The following is a 12,780-nucleotide window of genomic DNA, read 5'->3' as shown; positions in this document are numbered from 1 at the left end:
GACTGGCCTTCTTTCTTCTTAGGGCTAATTTACTGGCCACAGCTTACCGAAGGAGGGGGATATTGCTCTGCGGCTGTACCTCTCTGGCTTGGTCATTAATTCAAGCTTTCTGTGTCCCAGTTCCCATCCAGCTAAGTGGATAATGACATTATCTTTGGTTCAAAGGAATATTTTATAAACTTTAAAATTATATGCACTGAGCCTTTAAACACATTGACTTCTTTATCCATTCACGTGTCAAATGTTTACTTTGCAAAGCAATGTTTACTTTGCAAAGCAGATTCATGATGTGTGGAACTATAAATCCTAAGGTATATGGAAAGGATTCGTGACCTTGGAGGTTTCTTTTGCATTTTGGTCATATCTCTTGGTTGAAAGTATCTTGAAATCATTATTTCCTAATCCTGGAAGAATCTGTAGACTATAAGTCAATCTTAGTGCTTTAGAGAACAATTTTCATTTTTCCAAATGACTAAGAATTTGAGGATGGTTTTAGATTCCATTGTCATTAACAAAATAGTTGTTCTCTGCAAAGCAAGTATTCTTCACACTAATAAAAAAACTTAAAGGAGCCTGCATAAGTTTATTTCATCTGGAGATACAGAAATCTTTCATACAGGCTTTTCATGTACCAACTAATACATATATGTAAATACATTATTTTTATATTATACTATAAATTTGACTTGTGAGATTTGCATACAATTTTATTAATATTTATTAATGTTATATATTCTAATATTTTATTAGTATTTATAATGTTATAAATATTTTTCTACATTTTTAAAAATTATACTTTTAAGAAGCTGAGTTTAGCAACATGGTCTGAGTTATTAATTACTTCTAACTTTTCAAAGGAGCTTTATTGGTTTTGTTTTCATGATAGTAAGACATTAAAAATTTTTATGAAATCAAAGAAAAGGAAAAAAAAGTAATGATCACATGTAAGCCCACCAGTGAGAGACAAGCTAAATGAACAGCCTTCCAGATTTTTTATGCATATGTACATATTTTTAACAAAAATGTAATATTTTACATATTATTTTTTAGGCTACCTTTTAAATGTTAATATCTATTGAGCATTTCCTATGTCAACAAATATGGGAATAAGTATTTTTTTAATGACTTCACAATTGTATGGAATTTATTTCACTAGTCCTGTATTTTGGACACATAGTTTCTAATTTTTCCTTATTATAAACAATGCTGTGCTGAACATCCATGTGTAACTCTTCGTATTTATCTAATTAGTTTCTTAGGATAATTTCCTAGAATTGGAAATGCTGAGTCAAAAGTGTTTGCTCATTTATTAATCATTTTTGGTACATATTGTCAAATTGTCTGCTAGAAGAGTTATACCAATTTATACAACTGCTAATACTCTTGAGTGATCGTTTCCCCACCACAAACAAATCATTAGCAATCTTTTGTCGATCTTACATTGAAATCTCACTGTTTTAAATTAAATTCAATTGATTACCAATAAAGTTGAAATCTTTTAATAGTTTTCTTTGACCGTTTGTATTTCTTCCTTTTCCAAATTGCCTTTTCATAGACATTGCCATGTTATTATCGGGATACGTATTTTTTCTTCTTGTTAGTTTTAACAGCCCTTAGTAAAGTAGGGCTTCTAATCTTTCTCCATCATAAATGTTCAAAATTTCCTCCATTTATTAGTCTTTAATTTTGACATGCAGAAGTCTACATTTTTATATAGTCATGTCTATTAGTATTTTTTAAATAATTTTGAGCTCCTCTCTAAAAGTCTAGCTAGCTGGACTATGTAGAAGTCTGTTTACAAATTCATATAAATATCCCAAATTTGATAACCAAACTGATTACAAAAACTATCTGACCATGGAAAATTTTCAGGCATCTAGTCAATGAAACTGATTCCCTTTCTTAATTTAACCAGAGAAATGGTCTGCATTACAAAACTAATCCATGGGAATGTGATATTTTGAAATCTAAAATTGTTTGATTTAACAACTCTACCATATAAAACTGAGCATTGCACAGATGATCCAATCTCAGGTTTCTTCTGATGATTGACTCTCCAGTAATACTTAGCAATTAAACCCTTTTGTAACAGACCGATTACCATTGTGGACTGGTCGTCCTGCTCAGTATAGTATATTTGCGAGATTCCTCATCTAATGCATCTAGAAGAAGGGAGCCCACCTTCTACTATATAGGCTGAAAAGGCCAAATACTATCTTTTCCAACCTCCCTTGCAACTAGGGAACGGGCATGTGACCTAGGCCCAGCCAATGCCCAACTCCAAATTTTGAGAGCAAAGAAACAAATACGCCAAGAATCTTTTATGACAGCAGCAGATAGGGCAGTACTAGCAGCAATGCCAATGATAATATCTGGTGATGGGTCAGGCAGTGTAAGCTGGGCTCAGAGGCAGAGAGGTCTTCACCACAGGTGTCTGGTGTCATTTTCACTGAGGTGCTTGAGGCAGAGTTTGAAGCCTGGTTCTTAAAACCTGGCAAGTCTGTGATTTCCCAATATCCTTTGAATGGTTTTTGCTTTTACTTAGAGTGCTTTCTGTTCCGTGCACTTAAGAACCCTAACTGACACAGGATCTGAGTGAAATCATTGTTCCTTACCAATTTGGAATTATACATACATTTCCGCCTTCCCCAAACACACACTTGACCTGTCTCAGACTTTGCATTTACCTTTCAGTATTCATATTACTCTGCTTCTGCAAGTTTATTGGCATTTACTCTTTCGAATGCCAATCTGAAAATGTTTTGTGAAGTTGCTAAAAGAAAATCCCTTTTATGATTTTGATGAGAGTTACATTAAATTTATAGATTAATTTGAGGAGGAGAACACCATCCATGTCGTCTTCTTCCTCAGTAAAATGGTCTGGCTCTTGTATCAGTAAAGTTCCATCAAAGGAGCAGAACTACTTTGCCTGCTAAGGAATAAGAAGTTTAGACCTGCTGTAATCGTGGGGCTTGGAGGGGAGGCGCTGCAGGCCGCTGCCTCTGAGTCTGTTTTTGAACCTGAAGCTGCAGCAAGTCGAGAGGGGAAGGTGGATGTGGATGAGAACAAGGACAGAATGGAACCTGCACTGGCCTCTCACCAACTCCAGTTTTGATGCCGTGGGTGACCTGCAGGAGAGGCTGGCACTCTTGACCTTGGGGCTGCACATGCAGGCCCAGGATTTGGAGAAGCTGAAGGAAGATATGGTGAAGGCTGAAGGAGCTGCAGGCCTAGCTGCTTGCCCATGCCAGCAAGGTGAGCTGACAGATCAGCAGCAAGACGTGCGAGCTCCACGGTGCGTCTGGCACCAAGCTTTAGAGTTAAAAAAATGTGGCTGCTGCTTCACTTCTGCCTTCCAAGTCCCATGTACAGTGTCTCCTGTAGCCAGCACTACAAAGAACTATAAAAGGAAGGGGATTCTGGGAAATGTCCTTCCAACTTAGCTGCGTTAACATAGCACAAAGCCACCAGAGCTCTAAATAGCTGATTGATAAAGTACAGTTTTGTCATTTTCTTCACATGCATTACCTGTTTAGTTTATTCCTTGATATTTGAATTTTTATTGCTGTTGTGAACGTTCATTTTCCTGTATTTTCCCCTTATGATTATTGCTGGTATATTAATAATTTATCTTGAATTAGCCGCCTTTTGCAACTTAAATTCTAACAATTTTCAATTTATTCTCTTGGATAGGCAGTCATTTCACTTACAAACTAATGTAATTGTTTTCTTCCTGATAAAGTAATGATACATTTTCTCTCTCCCTCCCTCTATCCCTTCCTTGCCTCATTACATTGATTAAAACTGCCAGAACAATATTATAATAGCTGTACTGTTTTTGACTTTAAAGATAATGTTTCTTGGTTTTCATTCATTCTGGTTTCTTATAACCTAGCAGTTCTTAATGTTTAGTGAACATAAGAATTACCTGGTATTCGCACTTGCTAAAAATGGAGATTTCCAGGAACACATGCTACATTTTACTAAATGCCGTTTAATCATTTAATAGGCAATACCTGGTGGATAACAGATACAGTGTATGATGATTTTTATTTAATTCATTCAATAAATACTTGTTGAGCATCCACTGTGTGCTAAAAGATAGTGGTGAACAAATAGACCAAGTCTGCTCTCTGAGCTTTTGTTTTCTTTCCTGAAATGTTTACAGAGCATAAACACTTGAAAAGTAGGCAAGTCTCCTGGCTCTAACGGAATTACTTGCACCACCATTTAAGCTTAGTTTCTTTGCGCTAATTAGGTCACTTTATTTTTCTTTTAAGCAGTTTAAAAGTGATGAATTATATATTGCATTGTGGTCAGAGAATTTGGCCTGAACATTTCCACTTTTTAGATTTTGTTGAAGTTTTTCTTGTGGATGAGTAAATGTGTAATTAAATTTTATAAATGAGCCAGAGACATTTGGAAATAATGTGTATTCTATGTAATATACACAGTTTTAGACCTGTATATGAAATAAAATTTGTAATTAAAGTATTCAGACTATCTATATCTTTTTTTTTTGCTACTTGACCTAATTCATGTAAGCACGATTTGACATGTAAGCATCTTCTTTTTTTTTTTTTTTTTTTCCACACACACTGTATTTTATTTTTACAAGAGATAAATAGACTGACACCAAGCATTGTACATGGATGACCACAACAAAAGCAACAATGATTGCAATTACCAAACATGAAACACACTCATACTATGTCATAATATTGACATTCAGTCCAGTAATCCTCCACTGTAACAGCTCCTTTACTTTGCAGTGAAAATTGATTTGTATATTCTTTGCCTCTGAGTTCTTGTGGGATTTTTTCTTTTTTTAAATTCAACCAGAAAGTCACAAAAATTATACTCATCCTCATCAGTTCACTCAATCCCATGTAATTAATTTTTTTTTTCATCTTTATCTTTTGTTAGCACTTTTATGAGCTCATCAGTTTTTCATTAGAGTTCTGAAAATGCTTATTCATTCAGTTCAGCAGTACAGTCAGGTTACAGAAACCTGTACTTGTCAGAGTCTTTTCCATGAATTTCCTGAAGATGAAACCCTTTTATAGGAACATATTTACAAAAGCATCAGAGTACACCCAGAACTGTCTGTAAATGACAAAAGACTTAAAAATGACCACGGTTAAAGATTTGATGAAAGTTCATAATAATGCAGTTGACAAGAAAATTAGTTATTTCTGAGATATACATTTTAAAGTAATAACTAGGATTATGACTTATAACATTATACCAGAACATATAAGATTTTTAGAAATTTCATGTAATGTCTGAAACATTTATATTAACATATTTCCATACAAATAACCCAATGAAAGTTTAGTATTAGTTGTTTTGTTTGTTTGTTTATACTGCAGGTTCTTATTAGTCATCAATTTTATACACATCAGTGTATACATGTCAATCCCAATTGCCCAATTCAGCACACCGTATCCCCACCCCACCGCAGTTTTCCCCCCTTGGTGTCCATATGTCTGTTCTCTACATCTGTGTCTCAACTTCTGCCCTGCAAACCGGCTCATCTGTACCATTTTTCTAGGTTCCACATACATGCGTTAATATACAATATTTGTTTTTCTCTTTCTGACTTACTTCACTCTGTATGACAGTCTCTAGATCCATCCACGTCTCAACAAATGACTCAATTTCGTTCCTTTTTATGGCTGAGTAATATTCCATTGTATATATGTACCACAACTTCTTTATCCATTCGTCTGTTGATGGGCATTTAGGTTGCTTCCATGACCTGGCTATTGTAAATAGTGCTGCAATGAACATTCGGGTGCATGTGTCTTTTTGAATTACGGTTTTCTCTGGGTATATGCCCAGTAGTGGGATTGCTGGGTCATATGGTAATTCTATTTTTAGTTTTTTAAGGAACCTCCATAGTGGCTGTATCAATTTACATTCCCACCAACAGTGCAAGAGGGTTCCCTTTTCTCCACACCCTCTCCAGCATTTGTTGTTTGTAGATTTTCTGATGATGCCCATTCTAATTGGTGTGAGGTGATACCTCATTGTAGTCCTATACACTAATGATGAAAAATCTGAAAGAGAAATTATGGAAACACTCCCATTTACCATTGCAACAAAAAGAATAAAATACCTAGGAATAAACCTACCTAGGGAGACAAAAGACCTGTATGCAGAAAACTATAAGACACTGATGAAAGAAATTAAAGATGATACCAACAGATGGAGAGATATACCATGTTCTTGGATTGGAAGAATCAACATTGTGAAAATGACTATACTACCCAAAGCAATCTACAGATTCAATGCAATCCCTATCAAATTACCAATGGCATTTTTTACGGAGCTAGAAAAAATCATCTTAAAATTTGTATGGAGACACAAAAGACCCCGAATAGCCAAAGCAGTCTTGAGGGAAAAAAACGGAGCTGGAGGAATCAGACTCCCTGACTTCAGACTATACTACAAAGCTACAGTAATCAAGACGATATGGTACTGGCACAAAAACAGAAACATAGATCAATGGAACAAGATAGAAAGCCCAGAGATAAACCCACGCACCTATGGTCAACTAATCTATGACAAAGGAGGCAAAGATATACGATGGAGAAAAGACAGTCTCTTCAATAAGTGGTGCTGGGAAAACTGGACAGCTACATGTAAAAGAATGAAATTAGAATACTCCCTAACACCATACACAAAAATAAACTCAAAATGGATTACAGACTTAAATGTAAGACTGGACACTATAAAACTCTTAGAGGAAAACATAGGAAGAACACTCTTTGACATAAATCACAGCAAGATCTTTTTTGATCCACCTCCTAGAGTAATGGAAATAAAAACAAAAATAAACAAATGGGACCTAATGAAACTTCAAAGCTTTTGCACAGCAAAGGAAACCATAAACAAGACGAAAAGACAACCCTCAGAATGGGAGAAAATATTTGCAAATGAATCAATGGACAAAGGATTAATCTCCAAAATATATAAACAGCTCATTCAGCTCAATATTAAAGAAACAAACACCCCAATCCAAAAATGGGCAGAAGACCTAAATAGACATTTCTCCAAAGAAGACATACAGACGGCCAAGAAGCACATGAAAAGATGCTCAACATCACTAATTATTAGAGAAATGCAAATCAAAACTACAGTAAGCATCTTCTTATATAACTTTACTATGACTTGAATATTTTATCCCTTTTGATTCCACTAAGTCTTTTGCCATAAATTGTGTTTGATGGTAGTATTACCACAGCTGCTTAATTTTGTTTGTGTTTTCTAGATATGTATTTTCTCATCTCTTTATTTTCTATATTGCTGAGACTTTTTGTTTGAGATGTTTTCTTATGAACAGTAACTTGGGAGATGTTTACTTCTGTTCCAATCTGTCTCTTTATAGAGAAATTTAATACATTCACATATATTATAGTATTTGTGTTTGATGTGTTTGTTTCCTTTTTTATTTTTTTGGTGGGTGGGAGTGGGAGTAAAATTTTCTTCTTCATTTTTTTCCTTTTCTGTTTTGCTATATTGAGCAAGTTTTCTGTATCCCTCTCCTCTTCCCCTAGAAATTTAGAAGTGCTGCTCCTTATTTTTTCCCCAGAAATCATATGTAAATGTGTTATAATTTCTAAGGCAAAAATCTTAAAATTTGCAGTTGTCACATAGGGGCCATAATTTAGTTGTTTAGAACCCTATTGTCAGAATCCTGTTCTCCCAGAGCTCTGTAATTGCTGTCCCACAATATTTGTTGTTGGTGTTAATCACATTCTCTTTCTTTTGCAGATAACCATTGTTGTTGATGATGGTGTTGTTTTTGGACTTGGAAACTCTTAAGGATTTTCTCTTTATTTTTTGAATTTGTTTTTTCTTTCAATGCCCAACTCTTTGTCCTTTTTTTCTCCCTCAAGCTTTGGGAAAATTCTTTGAAAGTATTTTTACTCACTAATTGTGTTTTTTGAAGCATTCATTTTACTATGCATTGCTTCTATTGACTTTTTTTTGGGCCATCAGGTTTTTTATCCCCATAATCTCTTTCTTATTTTCAGATTGCTCCTTTTACATGAAAGGCTGTTACTGACAATAAAATATTTTCCCTAACTTTTTAACATCTTTATTAGAGTATAATTGACATGTAATAAACTGTACATATTTAAAATGTGCGATTTGATATGTTTTGATGTGGGTATGAGACTATGAACCGTGAAACTGTTACCACAATCAAGATAATGAACGTATCTGTCCCTCCAGTTTCCTTATGCTCCTTTTTAATCCTTCCTGCCCCTCCAGTCTCCATGCAACCACTGATCTGCTTTCTGTCACTTAGATTAGTTTGTATTTTCTAGAATTTTATATAAATGGAATCATACTACGTACTCTTTTAAAAAAATATTTCTAAATGAAAATTTCAAACATAAAAGGAGTATAATGAACTAAAGTATATCCATTACCTAAATTTAACAATTATAACATTTTCACATACTTGCTTCAATTATTTACTTTTTAAAAATAGACTTTTTTTTTTTAATATAGCAGTTTTAGGTTTATGGAAAAATGGAGCAGAGTAGAGAGTGTTCCCATATATTCCTTCTACCTCTGCACACATTTCTCCCTATTAACTTTTTGCATGAGTGTGGCACATTTGTTACAATTAATGAACCAATATTGATACATTATTATTGACTAAAGTCCATAGTTTACATTGGGGTTCATTCTTTGTGTTATACAGTTCTATGGGTTTTGACTATGTAATCTTTTTTTTTTTGGTCTGGTTTAGTGTTATTTTAAGGTTCATTCATGTTTTTGTATGATTCACATTTTGGTTTCTTTTTATTTCTTTTTTTCCACATTTTGTTTATCCAGTTGGGTTGTTTCCAGTTTGGAGCTAATGTAAAGAAAGCTGCTATGAGCATTGATGTGCAAGTCTTTGATGTGCAAGTCTTTGTGCAGATGTTTGCTCTCATTTCTCATAGGTAAATACCTAGGAATGGAATGACTGAGTCATATGGTAGGAGTATGTTCAACTTTTTCAGAAACTGGAAAGTTGTTGTATCATTTTACATTTCCACCAGCAGTGTATGAGAGTTCTGGTTGCTCCATATCTTGTCAACATTTGGAATGGTCAGTCTTAAATTTTAGCAGGTCTAATAGTTATGTTTGGAATCTCATTGTGGTTTTAGTTTCCATTTCCCTAATAATGAATGATGTTGAACATATTTCATGTGCTTCTTGACCACCTGTATATCATCTTTGTAAAGTACCTTTTCAGATCTTTCACCCATCTTTGTATCAGTCTGTTTTTCTGTTATCATGTTTTGAGAATTCTTTGTTCTGTGTACAAATCCTTTATCAAATATGAGATACGCAAATATTTTCTCCCAGTCTGTGTCTTGTCTTTTCATTCTCTTAACATTGTATTTCAAGGAGCAGAAGTTCTAAACTTTGATGAAGTTCAATATATCAACTTTTTAAAACAGATGGAGCTTTTGATACTGACACTAAGAACTCTTTGTATAACCCAAGGACAAAAATATTCTCCTGTGTTTTCTTCCAGAAGTTTTACAGTTTTGTTTTACTTTTAGGTCTGTGATCCATTTTGAGTTAATTTTTGTATAGGGAGGAAGGTATGGATTGAGGTTCATTACTTTTGCGTATGGTTATCCAATTGTTCCAGCACCATTTGTTGAAAGGAATATCTTTTCTCCATTGACTCTCCTTTGCATGTTTGTCAAATAATCAATTGACCATTATGTGTGGATCTATTTGTGATCCCACTCTCTATTCTGTTGCATTGGTATATTTGTCCATCTTCATAATGATACCACATTCTTCATTACTGTAGCTTTATAATAAGACTTGAAATCAGATGGTGTACGTCCTTCAACTTAGTTCTTCTTTTTTAAAGGTGTTTTCCTATTCTAGGTCTTCTGCATTTCCCTATAAATTTTAGAATATATACAATGAGCTATGTATAGTTTTTATTACAGAATGGAGGTTGAATCATTCTCAATAAATCATTTAGTTATTCTTTAAATCTCAGAACTAAAACAAAACAATACAAAAACTTCAGGTATCACACAATGTTGATAACTTTAACTAGATAAGTGATTTCAATATTCTATGCCAGGTAAGCACTCAGAATTATGATTGCCTTTTTATGTCAGTTAAGGTTCTTTGGTTAGAGGTAACAGAAAGGAAAAGGGGACTTATTGGGAAAATCCTGAGGTAGCTCATAGAAGGTGAAAGGTGAGCTGCAGGAACCAGGGCAGCTCTGAGAACCTTAGAGATTGGACCTGAGGACTTGAGGTCCTTATGATTCTTTTTTCCTAGGCTGTTCCATGTAGTGGAGTCCATGGTCTGTAAGAAGAAAAAGAACTTTCCCAATCAGCTCCACTAGGAAAAATTCTGGAAAGGAGTCTGATTGGCCCAGCTGGGGTCACCTTCATAAGCAGAGTAATCACTACTAATCACTACTATAAAATTATTACTTATTAGTAATTGCTTGTTAATCACTACTATTAGAAAGGGAGACAGGGAATTCTAATTGGTCAGCTCCAGAGTTTGGGTATTTTGATGAGCAGTTTTCCCAAAGGAAGTGGATGCTGTTATCATAAAAAGTATGGAAAGCAGTTTCTGGGTACACAGACACAATGGATCCCCACTACTGTGTAGTACACATTGCTGAAAGAAAGCTATTTGATGACCTCAAAGTAGTAGATTAGTCAGTGGGCTTTCTTAAATTTCCCTTGGTACATGCTACCATCTAAACTGTTGTTCCTACAAAGCTAATCTGTTCTCTTTGGGCCACATGGCATATTATATATAAATGTAAGAAATACCATTTCTTTTAATATTTGAAAGTTGCTAAGAGAGTATATCGTAAATGTTCTCATTACACTCACACAAAGGTAACCATGTAAAGTCATGAATGTGTTAACTAACCTTATTGTGGTGATCATTTCACAATACATATGTATATCAAATCATCATGTTGTGTAACATAAACTTACACAGTGCTATGTACCAGTTATATCTCAATAAAGCTGGAAAAAGTAAAATGAAATTACTGATAACAGTTAAAGAAAAAAAGAAATACCAGTTTTTACAACTTGGTTTTATACTTGTAAAATTATTCTCAATATTGTTTTGTTTATATATTATATGGCAGCCCATAATCTTCATTTTCTCTGCTTTCTATTTTAGGGTGACTGGGAATGTAAACAAGAATAAGCTGTTTGTTTCCTGATGGCTTTTAGCATATACTGACATACCGTTTGTGATGGCATCTGAGACTGAGAAGACCCATGCTTTACTCCAGTCTTGTAGCACTGAATCTCTTATTTCCAGCCTTGGTCTGGGCATTTTCTGCCTAGTAGCTGACAGACTTCTTCAGTTTTCCATAATTCAACAAAATGACTGGCTTCGTGCACTCTCAGATAATTCAGTACATTGCATGATTGGCATGTGGTCATGGGCAATAGTCATTGGAATCAAGAAGAAGACTGACATTGGAGAAATCATTTTAGCTGGATTTTTAGCCTCTGTTATTGATATAGACCACTTTTTTCTAGCTGGATCCCTATCTTTAAAGGTAAGAAACCTATATGTTTAATTTTTCTGGTCTTTCATTTTTTTTAACATCATTTTATTTATCTTCACAGCATCATTCTATTTAGAGCTAGAGAAGATTAGCCTTATTTTAAAAGAGGAAAGCCCATTCTTCCAACTTTTTTGAGCACCGAGTACTTCCCTAGGGCACAGACATGTTGCTGACCACATTATATGGCATCACAAAGTGCCGTGGATGCACCCAGAGCAAGGGCTCACTAATTGTAAGGAGTTCCATTCTGGCTTTACAGAGGATGTGTTTAGCCACGTTTTTTTTTTTTTTTTTAATTGAAGTATAATTAATTTACAATGTTGTGTTAATTTCTGCTGTACAGCAAAGTGGTTCAGTTATACATATATATACATTCTTTTTTTAAATATTTTTTTCCATTATGGTTTATCATAGGATATTGAATAGAGTTCCCTGTGCTATATAGTAGGATATTGTTGTTTATCCGTTACCCAAGTCTTGAAGGAAAGATTAGCTAACTGCCTTAAAGTAATGGGGGTCATTCTCAAGGCCATCCTAGTCCTTTTTGTATCAGGGTTCTTTCTTTAGGACCACACTTAAAATTTTCCCCTTTTCTTCATATTTTACAGTTAATATGAAGCTCCTATGTGCTCCATAACAGCTGAATAGCTTTAAGATGATTCCTAGGCCTGGGGAATGACTGTAATGGATTCATTCATTCCTCAAGTCCCTCTTGAGGCCAAGGTGTGCATTTCAGCAGGCTGATCAGAACACAGTCCCTGGTGGAGAAATTGAGGAATTTCATTGAGCCTTTAGGGGTATAGCTTATACAGTGACCTATTAGCATTGAAAATGCACTAAGCCTAAAATGGCAGTTCAGATAATATTTTCTAAGTGTCAACAGATTTACCTACTGTTTGTGTAGTTATGATCTATAAGCACTTCTGGAAAGAAATACAGACTTGTAGAGCAAGGACTTAGCTTTGTTCACCACTGGCTAGAACACTGTCTGGCTTACCTAGTAGGTGTTCAGTAAACATGTGTTGAATGAATAAGAAATGGTCTTTTGTTCTTCCTAGTATGTGTCAAGTCCCGCACCAGGTACTTCTCAGAGGTTGTCTCACTTACTTAGAAATTTAATCAGTAAGGAATCAGTAATTCCTGATTAAAGACAAATTTTAACTTTTTTTTTTTTTTTTTTTTTTGCT

The 12,780-nt window shown here is 34.6% G+C and overlaps 1 protein-coding gene across 1 annotated transcript in view; it reads left to right on the top strand.

Annotated features, from left to right (window-relative positions):
* The window catches only part of TMEM267 (transmembrane protein 267), a 31,847-nt gene that overhangs the window by 2,943 nt on the left and 16,124 nt on the right, over positions 1-12,780 (top strand). The window contains exon 2 of the mRNA XM_061187759.1: positions 11,197-11,584. Within this exon, the coding sequence (XP_061043742.1) occupies positions 11,273-11,584 (312 nt within the window). The 5' untranslated portion in view covers positions 11,197-11,272. The remainder of the gene's footprint in view (positions 1-11,196; positions 11,585-12,780) is intronic.

Source organism: Eubalaena glacialis, chromosome 4 (assembly GCF_028564815.1).
Source record: "Eubalaena glacialis isolate mEubGla1 chromosome 4, mEubGla1.1.hap2.+ XY, whole genome shotgun sequence".
NCBI classification, from domain to species: Eukaryota; Metazoa; Chordata; class Mammalia; order Artiodactyla; family Balaenidae; genus Eubalaena; species Eubalaena glacialis.
This window is presented reverse-complemented; position numbering and strand designations above follow the sequence as displayed.